General features: G+C 41.8%; 2 protein-coding genes across 10 annotated transcripts in view; one reads left to right on the top strand and one right to left on the bottom strand.

Annotated features, from left to right (window-relative positions):
- The window catches only part of ps (RNA-binding protein Nova-1-like protein passilla), a 102,169-nt gene that overhangs the window by 18,131 nt on the left and 70,647 nt on the right, over positions 1-13,391 (bottom strand). For all 9 annotated transcript variants that reach the window (XM_069504604.1, XM_069504607.1, XM_034978094.2 and 6 more), the window contains 2 exons: positions 12,374-12,528; positions 2,936-3,089 (listed from right to left, as the gene is read on the bottom strand). In XM_069504604.1, coding sequence (XP_069360705.1) covers positions 2,936-3,089; positions 12,374-12,528 — 309 coding nt within the window. The remainder of the gene's footprint in view (positions 1-2,935; positions 3,090-12,373; positions 12,529-13,391) is intronic.
- The window catches only part of LOC117990791 (uncharacterized protein DDB_G0287625-like), a 242,750-nt gene that overhangs the window by 179,051 nt on the left and 50,308 nt on the right, over positions 1-13,391 (top strand). The gene's annotated exons all lie outside the window — the stretch shown is intronic.

Genomic DNA, 13,391 nt, shown 5'->3' with positions numbered 1-13,391 from the left:
GCCAAAAGCAGGTGATACAAACATATCAGATTACAAACCGTCGCGAAAGAAGTTCAAACGATTTATTTCATTTCAAAAGCGATAGTAGTATTTTTCGTTGAAATGTCGCGCTAAATAAATGTTCATGATATTACCAGAGTGAACTAGAGAGAGTAAACAAACAAAGCCGATATCCCTGGGGTGGGGACTTTTGAGGAGATACTTTTAAGAACATTAGAAACACATATGGCAGTTACTTATTTGGAGGTTTATTTCTTACTTTTTGTTATAAATTATCTCTGGCTATAGTGAGATTGTGCCCTTGAAGCCTCCACGAGATATTTTTGTGAACTTTACAGTTTAACTTATGAAACATGAAAATGTAGATTTTCTTGATATAATTTCCGCCAAGTCTAGCAATAAGCGCAGCGGGGCCGCGACCCATTTCATCGCGTATTCACATCTGCGCTGTAATCAAAGCCCGGCTAATGGCTGGATAATGTCGACTCCATGTTTTTTATTAAAAATATATATTTTCATATAAAATACGGACTCTTTCGACCGGCAACATGTTACACAAGTATTCTTAACGTATGCGTATACGCAGTGGCGTGCAATTCATAGAGGCATAAAAGTACTGCTTACCCTAGTTGAAACGACATTTTTCTTTATGACCTGCCATTCCATAGGTATATAAGGTGTATCTAAGGCCTATCTTACTAATGCTTACCCTGGCTTCGGACTCTGTGCACGCCACTGCGTATACGGTATAAGGCCAGCGCGGGGTGATTCGCTAACTAACTCATCAATATGGCGATCAAATGAGCTTGATGCTAAATAAATAAAACAAAACAAGGACATGGAGTTCCTCGGACCAGAATTTGTTGTTATCCCACTTCTCATGCCACAGCATCAGAAGTGGGATAACTTATAAATACGTATAACTTTAAGAGCAAGAATATTGTGTTCTTTTAAATGCTGGTTATTCAATAGTCAGATATTATTATACCAGATTAACGTAGCTGATATAAAATAGGCAGATTTTTGTACAAAACTGTAACATCAGAGGAGGTGGCCAACTTTGCAAGGATGTTTGCCCCATAAGGATTATTTCGCATTTAAAAATCGCTCCTTGATAAGGTTAACAAGACGACATAAATCAACTAATCAGTGAAGTATGACTTTTTTACACGTTAATCATGATTAATATTCCTCTTTTCCCTCCAACCATCATGCTAGTGCAACGAAGAAATCCGCTATTTTAAACTTCACGCCCAAACCATTGTTTAAGCTAAAAGTTTAAGTAATTAAAATTGTGACTCCGCGATATTGTGGAGCCCTTCCGCGTCGCTTAATTACTGCGGGCGTATGTAAATGGCACATATTCTCCCAGCTCTTTAGCCCGCGGGAGTCCCGCCCGGAACTGTGCGTGGAGCCATTAACAGACAATAGATACAAACTATATAATGAGCTAGAGTGAGCAAAACTCTCGATTTGATCCTGATTCGGCTCAGAATCAGGCTCGTTAAATATTATGCTAGGGATGACGTGAAAGTGAAAAGGAAAGTGCGTTTGTTTGTTGGTTTGTTGGTTTATTGGTTTGTCCTTCATGTCGCAACGGTACAACGGATTGACGTGATCTTTTGTATGGGTATAGAATACAGATAAAGACCTGGATAGTGACATGGCTACTTTTCATCGGAAAATCGAAGAGTTCCTACGAGTTTTTTAAAAACCTTATTCCACGCGGACGAAGTCGCGGGCATCAGCTAGTTATATCATAAACCCGAAAGTTTGTATATTTGTGTGTCTGTTTGTTACTTTTTCATGCAAAAACCACTGGACGGATTTGGCTGAAATTTGGGATGGAGATAGATTTATATACCTTGGATTAACATATAGACTTTTTATCCCGTAAAAATCCATGTCTCCCGCGGCATTTTTAAAATATATATACTCGCGGACGAAGTCGTGGGCATCATCTAGTGAATAGAGAGAATCAGTGGCCCTACCGCGGTTGTTTGACAGCTACAATGTCACGATCGCAATCATCTCTGATTGGTTAATGCTCGCTCACTATTGGCCACAATGCATTGTTGCAACAAGAATCGCACAAATTCAGCCAATCAGAATAATTGAGATTGTAATAAAGATTGATGCAGGTTTTAGACAATCGCCCTGCAGGGTTCTATGTCCGCCAAACCAGTTTTTTGAAATTGTTTACAACAGAAACTTCTGCCAATTTATTACGAATAGCATTATAACTTAAGTATAAAAAAGCTTTTTAATAACAAAGATGGTTGATGGGGCATTACTCAGCCATTTCGCGTCGCTTTAATTATTTCGCGCAAATGAGAATAGGTACCTACGCGCTTTTATGGGTCACACCCGCGTTCCGCTTATTGAGAGAGGGTTTTTTGCATATTCTCGCTTTAATTTTACTATTATATTATAATCAGTACCTTTATTATAAATGCGAAAGTGTGTTTGTTTGTTGGTTTGTCCTTCAATCACGTCGCAACGGTGCAACGAATTGACGTGATTTTTCGCATGGGCAGGTATAGATAAAGACCTGGAGAGTGACATAGGCTACTTTTTATCCCGGAAAATCAAAGAGTTCCCACGGGATTTTTAAAAACCTAATTCCACGCGGACGTAGTCGCGGGCATCAGCACACAATAACAATGCGTTTGAACAAGATACACAGGCAGTTCAGTCATCAGGGGAATTTGGATCCAAGGAGGTGTAGTTCTTGCATTTCACGAAGGCGAGTGGCTCATGCTTGTGTTTAAGTCGTATCGGTATAAGTAAGGTACAGTAAATGTGTGTGTTTGCGAGCGCTTGCTCGACGCTGATTGGTCCGACATTCACGCACACTTACGCAATGCTCATGTAACCACATAAGTAACGTTCACTCGCTTTCGTGAATTGCAAGAACTACCAACTAGCAACTCACCGACTACAGTGATGCACCGCTCTTGCAGCGAGAGCTCCTTCGCCTTCTGCGAGATCTGCACGTAGCTGCCACTCTGCTCCTTGATGAGCTTGATGTAGTTGCCGCCTTTGCCGATGATCATGCCCGCCGTCGAGTTGGGCACGAGGATTTTGACCTGCAAGTAATAAAAACGACTTTCTTTTAGACGCGATTTACCCGGCAAGTATTTAGGCGGTATGGCTAGGCCACCCTAAGAGCCCTCGCCCACGGCGACTTTTTGTAGCGATGCTGTCGCGCGTTTACTAAACGCACGCCAGCATCACTACTAACGCGTGTTAGTCGCATTTGCAACGTGCTACTGCATCGCGACTGTATCGATGCAAACACGCGACTTTGTCGGATGACATCGGGGGAAGAACGGAGGGAGGGTGGCGCGTGAATAGAGAACCGAGCATCAGTGCAACATTTTTTCTCGTTTGCATCGACACAGAAGCGTGACAATATCGCGTTTGCATCGCGACTGAATCTGAGACCGTGGGCGAGGGCACACAGCTAGCGACCGCTTCGCGACTGTATCGATGCGGACGCGCGACAGCATCGCTACTGTATCTCTACAAAAAGTCGCCGTGGGCAAGGGCTCTTAGAGCTAGCGCGCACCACGATAAAGGAGATTGCCCATTTTCTTAGGAGCTTTGCGCCCCCCCAATATAATTGTTATGTCACCATGGTTTTAATTTTATTTTATACACAAATAATTACCTTTTTATATTCTGCAAACGATTTCCATTTATTCACCCTGGTTGTAAAGAAATCTTATTTTTTATGTTGCTGATATTGCTGGTATTTTATTAATACTTCTTCAAAATAAATGGATGTTTCCAATTCTAACTGTAATTGTGGATATTTTCAATGATAGGGTGAAAGAAAAGTCGTAATAAAACATATTATAATCGTAATTAACACATTTTTTTTTAAATAATTTAAGTTTTGACACGACGCCACAAAAGACGGCCCATTCGCGGGCGATCTCCTTTCCGTACGTTTTTATCCCGCAAAGTCTGTGAACTATATGGAAGCACGCGCACTGCGGAATTAATTACGCACCGGATTTTGATACATTTCAATCCAAATTTACGAATTTTAAAACGCACCGCACCGTGGTGCACGCTAGCTCTTAGCACTAGTACCACAGAGTAAGTATGGTATGTTATTACCACAGAGAATTCACTAAGCACTGCCTAAGCTTGGCTATTAGGCGTCTATAGGTGGTGGTCTGTGGTCATTACCAACTAGAGGTTTGACGAAGCCGTGTAGACAGAGGTGTGGGTGATAAGGGGTGACGAGCGCCCCGGGATCTCCACAGTAATGCCGGGACGTTTACCACGCGATCAAAGGCGACGCGCTACTGTGTCTCCTTATACTGTGCTAGTATAGTTCTTGCATTTCACGAAGGCCACTGACTCATGCTTGTGTTGAAGTCGTATATCGGTAATCGGTATACGTAAGGTACACTAAATGTGTGCGTTTGACAGCGTTTGCTCGCGACTGATTGGTCCGACATGCACGCACACTTACGCAATGACAATGTAAACGACGTTACCACAAGTAAAGTTCACTAACCTTCGTGAATTGCAAGAACTGTACCTTATATTGGGATTCGGGAAGCTCCAGATTTTACCATGTTGATTTTTGCACGTGTTTTGTAGTGTGGAGTAGAGACGGTCGCTTGAGCGGAATTTTACGAAACCAATAATAATATGCAAATGACAGTCTTCAAGCGCCAGCGGCCGTGGCGGCAAGGTCACGTGGAATAAATCACGCTCGCCGCCATTGAGTACTATTTTGAGTTATTTTTGCGGTTATTAAAAATTTAGGCGCCGCTTTGCGCTGGTACCGGTGGGTATAAAAGTTGGTGTATTTTCCTCGGTCAGGACTTTAGGCACTTATTAAGCTGCGTTGACACGATATGAGGGTGCTCCAAATGAGTATACTCGGATAGATAGTCGGACGCAACTCGTATCGTGGCAACTAGCAATCAGAGTGCACTCGAATGACGCCGCGATCGACTCCTAGTTAGCTCGAACTACGTTCAACACGAGTCCACTAGGATCTGTTTATAAAAACAAAATGGCGTCGAATGACAATAGCTCCAAAACATAATAAAATAAATTCTATTTTTTTCTATTACGGCGTAATTTTATTATTTTTTCCTCTTTTAACTGTTCTGTCAATTAAGTCTGTGTTTCTGTCAGGTAAACAGAGTGATACAAATAGGCCTAGATATGTGTAGACCGCTATCCGTGTACAGTGTAGTGTGTACACTCGTATAAAGTTAACTCGTACGAGTGCGCTCAGTCCGAGTTTCCTTGTACCGTGTCAACGCAGCTTTACGTGGTAGCTAGCTTTATGAAATTTTGAAGTTTGTATTTTTTGCGGTGTTCCATATAATAAAAACGATGGCAAAAGTTATTATCAGCAGTTTTTAGAGACCTTACTGGAATTTATTGTTTTTCCTGTTACGGTAAATCTAGATTCTAGACTACAGCGGATGTGATTGTATATTTTAAAATCATAGCTTAACTAGCAAGTTGAACAGAACATCCGTTACAGAAGCTTTGACAAAAGCTTTGAATAGGTAGGTATTATGTTAAAACCAAATCAACCATTCTGCATAATCGTAATCGTGAAACGTGATCATCTCCGGAGCTGATGTAATCCCTGTTTATTCTAAAATCGATACAAACATCGATGAGGATTATCGTAAAACCTCTTAAACGCACATGTTTGTATAATCTTCGGAATACGTTAGCATAATCGGCGGCGGGTAATAAAAGAGATGGTCTAACTTGTCTAGTTTCATCAGCGCATCGATTGGCACAGTTCAGTAATCGAAGCTCGCGCCAACGCACGATGATTACCAATGAGGGAACTAGTAATATAAGTAGGGTTGGCAATTGACATCGACACGGATTATAAAACGAACAATTTTGTATAATCATCGGAAAAAGAGATGGTCCAACTTGTCTAGTTTCATCAGCGCATCGATTGGTACAGTTCAGTAATCGAAGCTCGCACCAACGCACGATGATTACCAATGAGGGAACTAGTAATATAAGTAGGGTTGGCAATTGACATCGACACGGATTATAAAATGAACAATTTTGTATAATCATCGGAAAAAGAGATGGTCCAACTTGTCTAGTTTCATCAGCGCATCGATTGGTACAGTTCAGTAATCGAAGCTCGCACCAACGCACGATGATTACCAATGAGGGAACCAGTAATACAAGTAGGGTTGACAACTCCACGTAAGTATTTTTTTGGCGGTTTTGACGTTTTGATGCAATTGGCTAGAAGATCGAGAGACACGTCGCGCGTCGTTTCTGCCAATCAGAAACAACAAAACGTCCAATAAAAAATCGGCGACGAGTAATAAAAGAGGTGGTCTAACTTTTCTAGTTTCATCAGTGCATCGATTGGCACAGTTCATTAATCGATGCACGAACTAACGCACGATGATTACCAATGAGGGACTACCTGTAATATAAGTAGGGTTATTTATTGGCATCGACAAGGATTATCGTACAACGCAGATGTTCGTATAATTTTCGTAATACTATAGCATGCTTAATAAGTCGGGGGGGGTGTGTGTGTTTGGTTTTTTAAAAGTGATGTGATGTGAGAGGCACAGTTCATTCATCGATGCACGGATGATTACCAATAAGGGAACGAGTAATACAAGTAGGGTTGTCGACTAATGATAAATAATTAATGTTTCCTAATTCATCTAAAAAAAATCTATGTATAAGTCCATGTCAAAAGTACGGTTTAGTATACGATAAACCGTAGGTACTTTCAGTTGATACAGAGCAAATATGGCTCTTATCACTGAACAGGAGCCAGCTAGAAACTTGGTAGCAGAGTATTATCGACAAGTATGAAGTCTAGTTTAATCAGAGTGGAGTGGCAAAAGTTTAATAATTTAAAGGATCGTTTCACGCCACGTTAATGCGGCGCGGCAAAGTTCCACGAAACGTTTATATTCGCTTATTTAGGGTGGTTACAGACTACCGTGTTTTTTGCGCGTTTTACGTTCTGAAATTACTACTTACGTTTACTTAGAACGAAAACATTATTTATTATTATTTTTATTCCATAGATTTTAATGAAAAGTGAACATTTTACACCACACTTTTAGAGCGAAGCACTAGATAAAAACTGAGTCTGGTGTTTGCAATTTCCAATTTTTATTTAAAATCAAAAATTAAGTTAAAAAAAATAGTTAATGTGTAAATGTTAATGGTGACTCTAAGTTTTCAATTTTCAAATTTATCTAAAAAAAAAAGTCTATAACGGACAGTGGACATAGGTAGAAACATTTTTATGTTATGTATCAAGATTATTAGACATCCAGGGTTAAATGCATTCCGCTTTTAGTATCGATAGTAAAACCTAGATAATAATAGAGATGAATGATAGATTAGCTCGTGCCTATGCCTGCTCGTATCTGGCTGGTACTTCTTCACGGCCAAACCACCAAATCGATTTAACCGAAACTTGGCAGTGAGTTCAATTCAAATTCTAAAATATAAATAAAACTCATGTTTTTATTATGACGAAACGGAGAGTTATTGTTATTAATTGGGTTGTTTATTAGATAACACAAAATTTTTATCTGACTTTTGTCCGAGTGGACTTAGGTTTTCAAGCATCTTATAGAAAACTAGCTTATGCTCGCGACTTCATCCTCGTGGACTACATAAATTTCAACCCCCTATTTTACTCCTTTACGGGTTGAATTTTTAAAAATCCCTTCTTAGCGGATGCCTACGTCATAATAGCTATCTGCATGCCAAATTTTAGCCCAATCCGTCCAGTAGTTTGATAGATCAGTCAGACAGTCAGTCACCTTTTCCTTTTAGATACCTACTCAGATATTTATTTTTCCGGGATAAAAAGTATGTTTTACGTATTGTGAGTTGAATGAAATGAATTTGTTTATTTCATGTAGAACAGTATGTACCACTTGATATGTGAAGACTCTACCACAGACCACCGGCGCGGCGGTTGATTTATTATTATTTATTATTTTTACTTCCACAAAAAAAAGATCACAATGTTGGTTTCTTTGTGCTCGTAAGCGCTTGGCGGCTTGTCTGAGCACTGCACATTTCTGATACCCGACAGTACTATGCCCCTAACAAAAGTTTCCACTCAATCGGATGAACAATGCGCGAATGCAGGTAAAGAACAGACAAACAAACAAACATTAATAATTATATAATAATTTAATTAAGTACCTACTGATAATTTAAAAAATACAAGCTTTGTGCGGGTGACAGCCCTAGCCCCGCAGCGCACAGCTAAATATGGCGTGTTTGTGAACACGTGTCGGTAACAATCAAATAATTGTTTGTTGCGTAACGCCACCGCGCCCGTCGCCCGTCGCCCGTCGCAGCGCCGCTCAATGAATCGTTTGTGAAATTATAATTGCTTCTGAAACCGGGAAACCGGGAACGCTATTCGGTTTTCTCGGACATAATATTATGTTAGTATATTATGTATAGTCCGCGACAGGTCGAGATGGCTATCGGGGAGGGGACACTACATACATCCGCACAGCCTCCGAGCTAATCCGGCGCGGGCGAGCGCGGGTGACGTGCGTGGCCTCTCCCCGCCTCATACCCCGATTGCCATCTAGACCTGTCGCGTTCTATACCTATTCGGAATGTTTCTAGTACCGTTTATCGATTTCAAAGCTATAATGATGGCGTCAGCAAATAGGCAATCAAATATCTACGATTTATACCGAAGGTTTCCATTTAGAACTAGAAGCAAATGCCAATAATGAAAATCGATATTATTATCTAAGTACTCATAAATAAACACGGGCCCCCCGAATAGCCCCCGATCCCGGCAGGAGGAAGAGCCTTAATCACTAGGCTATCATCGCTCTGCTAGAATAAATATTATGATAATCTTCGTTTGTTTAGTAGTAGGTCGTAGGTACTGTAGTTACCATTATTCAGGCAGGTGTTAAAATAGCCTTCGATATGTAGGACATCAAGCGTGTACTGTACTCTACCGACGACGGCACTGTACGTACTTACAACAAAAAAAAAAAAAAAAAAACTGTACGTGAACATAATTGCTCGTTACATTTAAGGTACGGACAGACGTGCTCATTACTAGCACGAAAGCATGCTTTTATTGAGCAAGTGCTCATTAGTAGCACGTGTGTCATGTAATGAGCATGCTTATTTATAGCATGCTCATAAATCAACCGACGTTTGATTTTCGAGCATGCTACCTGAGGCGCGGGTAGAAGGGGGCGTGCTCCGAGCGCGTCTGAACAGGGTTTGCTTATTAGCATGTACTCAGTACAACATACAACATATAACTCTACAGTTTATTTAAGCATGCTTATTGCTGGCAAATGTGAACAGTTGCATGAGCATGCTAACAAGCTAGCATAAAAGCACGCTTTTTTTGAGCACGTCTGTCCGTACCTTTAGTTTAGTGCCACGTTATACATTTGACGCGTTTTGAATACGGGCGAGGTTGTGAGCAATTAGCTCGATCATTTGTCGCATACAGGGGACTATGTGACCAATAATAATTTGTTTAAAGAAATTTGTACCAAGATGGTTCTTGTCATTCTATCAGGCCCCATATTGCTTGGGTATATGGAGTACTGGGGCATAGTAAACGACAGCTAGGGAACTAGAAGGTTAAAAAAGGAAAAAATTAAAATATGTTCATGCACAAACTTCAACTTTCAAAGTAAGATACCAAGTGGGGTATCATATTATGACACGCGTCGTTTGAATCGTCCCTTTTCCTGACTATGAATTCCAGTGCTAGTAGTAATTAGTAAACGGTCTTGTAGTTGATATTATGACCACTTCCCTAAAAGCTTACCCTCAAATATTATTATACTAATTATTGTCTGACAATAAATAACTATGTCTAATCGAAAATGTCACTGCACTGTAATTAATTTAGTTGAGTCGAGATTTATGATCGTGTCGATAAAACAATATAATAGGTATGTGAGTACAATTATGATTTTGTATTTGTGGCAAATATTATGACTGAATCCTCGAGGGAATGCAATAGGTTATTATGTTGCTGATAAACATTGACATACCTGATATTGTAAATATGTACATTTTTTTTTTGTTTAATGGCTACGTTCTGATCCGAGACATGGTCGCCAACTATGGTCATAAGAAAGCTCCGAGTCACTCAGCGGGCGATGGAGAGAGCTATGTGCGGAGTTTCTCTACGTGATCAAATCAGAAATGAGGAGATCCGTAGGATAATTAGAGTAACCGACATAGCTCAACGGGTTGCGAAGCTGAAGTGGCAATGGGCATGGCACATAGTTCGTACAACCGATAGACGTTGGGGTCCCAAGGTGCTAGAAACGCGACCTCATACCGGAAAACTCAGCGATGCAAAACCACCCACCAAGTGAACAAGACGACATCAAACGAGTTCCAGGGAGTTGCTGGATTCAGCCGACGCAAGACCGTGTGGAAGTCCCTACAAGAGACCTATGTCTTGCTATTTACCACCCTCGGGGTGCCAGCCAGACAAGCTCCCAGTGTGCCTGGGTGCTGCTGGTCCCTTTTCGATGCATCCGAGGGGAAGAGCAGTATTCGGGCCGGTGTGCCCCAGTAACATGGCTAATAATTTCTCTTTGGGGATATTGTTGGCTATGGCTAATGACCTGGCAGGGGGTGGTTTCTCCACGTGTCCCTTTGACTGGCAGAGGGCACCGTGGACAAGGCCAGTAATGGGACGCGGGCGACGTGACCTTGTCGCCCGTTGGGTCCGGGGAGAGAGGGGACCGACAAGCGGTTCGAGACCTCGTGAGTAGGTCCTCGGTGGAGGGTCCGCCTCGGCGGATGTCGCTGGCTAAGTCGCGGTTGATTGCTTCGGTGTTCCCGTGACCTTTCCCAGCGATAAAAAAAGGTATTTCCGGCTCTAGCTCCAACCACAGCCACAGCCACGCATCCTGAGAACTTTGATCTTCAGCAGTTCTCTCTCTCTCAGACTACTCTTTCCTCGGTGAGGGTGTACACTGTGTCCATGCCCTGTTGGATTCGGGTTCACGACGACGCGGACGCTGTGTTGCTTTGTCTCGGTTCGCTTATGGCTCCTTGGGAGCGTCGAACGTCTATCTCACAACGGTGACTCACAATCGTATAGTTTTGACTTTAAAGTTATATTCTCCACACTAGGTACTGACGTCATTGGTGGTAAGTTTTTACTCGAATACATTTTCTTGTAAGTAAATAGGCAGCCATTATTATGTGCATTTATTTGTGCGCGACCTTGCCGGCTCGCGGAACATAGTACTATTTCAGACGGTTAGATAAGCATTATTTAAGTTATTGCTTAAATTAACAATTCACGAGAACCTTGTTGTATTTACTTTGGTTGTATAGAAGGAAGGATTACTACGTGGAATTCTGTTGAATCTCTTCTGAATGTTTTCGTGAATAATTCAGTGAAGTAACGCGAAACGAACAGTCCGATCCAACCAATGGCTGCATCGATGAATGGATGGGATATTTTTTAATTAACGGCTTTGCCTCATCTCATCACCGCGATAAGGCCGCCTTTTGTATCTTCCTTCTGTCTGTGTTTTTTATTCTTTAATGTAATCCTTCTTGTGGTTGTGCAAATAAAGTGTATTTATTATTATTATTATTATCACCATCAACTCATCGCCGGCTCACTATTGAGTACCGGTCTCCTCTCAGAATGAGAAGGGTTTGACCATAAGTCCACCACGTTGTTCAAGTGTGGATTGGCAGACTTCACACACCTTTGAGAACATTATGAAGAACTCTCAGGCATGCATGTTTCCTCACGATTTCCTTCACAATTAAAGCAAGTGATGTTTAATTGCTAAAAATTCATTTCACACCCAGCGAAACAGTTAGGTTAGCGGGTACACACGTAGTAAAATAAAGTGCGTCAAAAATGACGAGCTCTGATTTGAGTCAACAGTTTGGTTTAACGCGCCCCGCGAGACGGGGTGTGAATATTAAACGCAGAGTCACTTCGGTTCAGTAATGGTGCAGTAGGCCGACCGAAACGGCGCAGGTCAATGTTGCTCAACTTTACGACTGGGCTGTTAAATCCTTTAGCCGTAAACGTTATGGCGTTATTCCTATTGAACATGTTTATTTCAAACAGTTTAACAAATGGTTGCGATTTTTTTTTTACTATCAATGACGTAACCCTTTAGGAACCCATTAAAATTAACCCCACACGTATGTCATAAAGACCTGCCTCCAGCTCGCTTGACTGATGACCCCAAGAAGGTGCCGTAGATGAGAAAAGCGAAGAATCGTATTTGATGATTTCGTACCTACTCTCCAATATGCCAAGGAGTGGACGCATACAGGCTGATGGATCAGATTAGATGAATAGGCATAGTACCTGCTTATCTCTGTCCTGTGGCATCTTGGCGTCCACGCCCTCCGGGAAGGGCTTCACCAGCTCCGGCTTCTCCTTGATCTTCTCCATGATGAAGTCCAGCACCACCATGATGCCCTCCACCGAGCCGGTTATGAGGCACGCCCTCTCGGTTGTACCTGCACACAAACACGCACCATCAACATAACCTTCCAAAATATCAAAGTGCTTTTCAGTCGCTAAATAAGAGATGATCTATGCCAACACGTGGCGGGCACGAGCCGTGCCACGTACGAGGTGTTGTCGAGGTACGGATTCAAAACATCACGAACATTTTATATGAAGCAGATTATGCTTCACCGTGTGGGGTCCGTGCACACACACGGCACAAACACGGCACGGTGAAGCGTAAACTGGTTCATACAAACGGCCCGCGCCTGCCGCGTGTCGGCATAAATCATCCCTAACGTTTAACTGACGAGTTACGTCAATTTTTTGTATCGCAAATCTGCAAATGTGGCTACAGTACGCGGCAGAAAGTAAAGTAAAAGTTGCCGTTAAAGCAAGTGATATTTAATTACTTAAAACGGACATAGATAGCTCCGGAAACTTGAGGGGTGCGTGCCCGGGATCGAACGCCCGACCTCCCGAATAGAAGTCGACGTCTTAACTACTAGGCTATCATCCGCTTCATCAAACTTTTATGCTTCTCACTTCTCAAATAAAACAGGCAAGGAGCCAGAAGCAGTCACTGTTATTTCAAGTGAATGAAACATGAACAAAAGCCGTTCAAGTTTTAATACAATGCCCAAGTGACTCTAAAAAGTAGAAACACAACAGAGGGACAATTAGTGTTTAAGAATAGAGTCGCAGTGTTGGTATTAAAACCTCATTGTACGCAACCCGGTGCCATTATGCCCCAAATGAATGAGTGTGAGTGAATGCCGCAGTTTTCCGCTCATTGCTGAACGTTACCCCGGGGAACGAGATCCTGGGAACAATGGCTAAGTCACTTTCGCCTACTTCTCATTATGAAGCCGTT

Source organism: Maniola hyperantus, chromosome 18 (genome assembly GCF_902806685.2).
Source record: "Maniola hyperantus chromosome 18, iAphHyp1.2, whole genome shotgun sequence".
Taxonomy (NCBI): Eukaryota; Metazoa; Arthropoda; class Insecta; order Lepidoptera; family Nymphalidae; genus Maniola; species Maniola hyperantus.
Note: the sequence above shows the minus strand (reverse complement) of the source record. Positions and strands in the feature narration are given on the sequence as shown.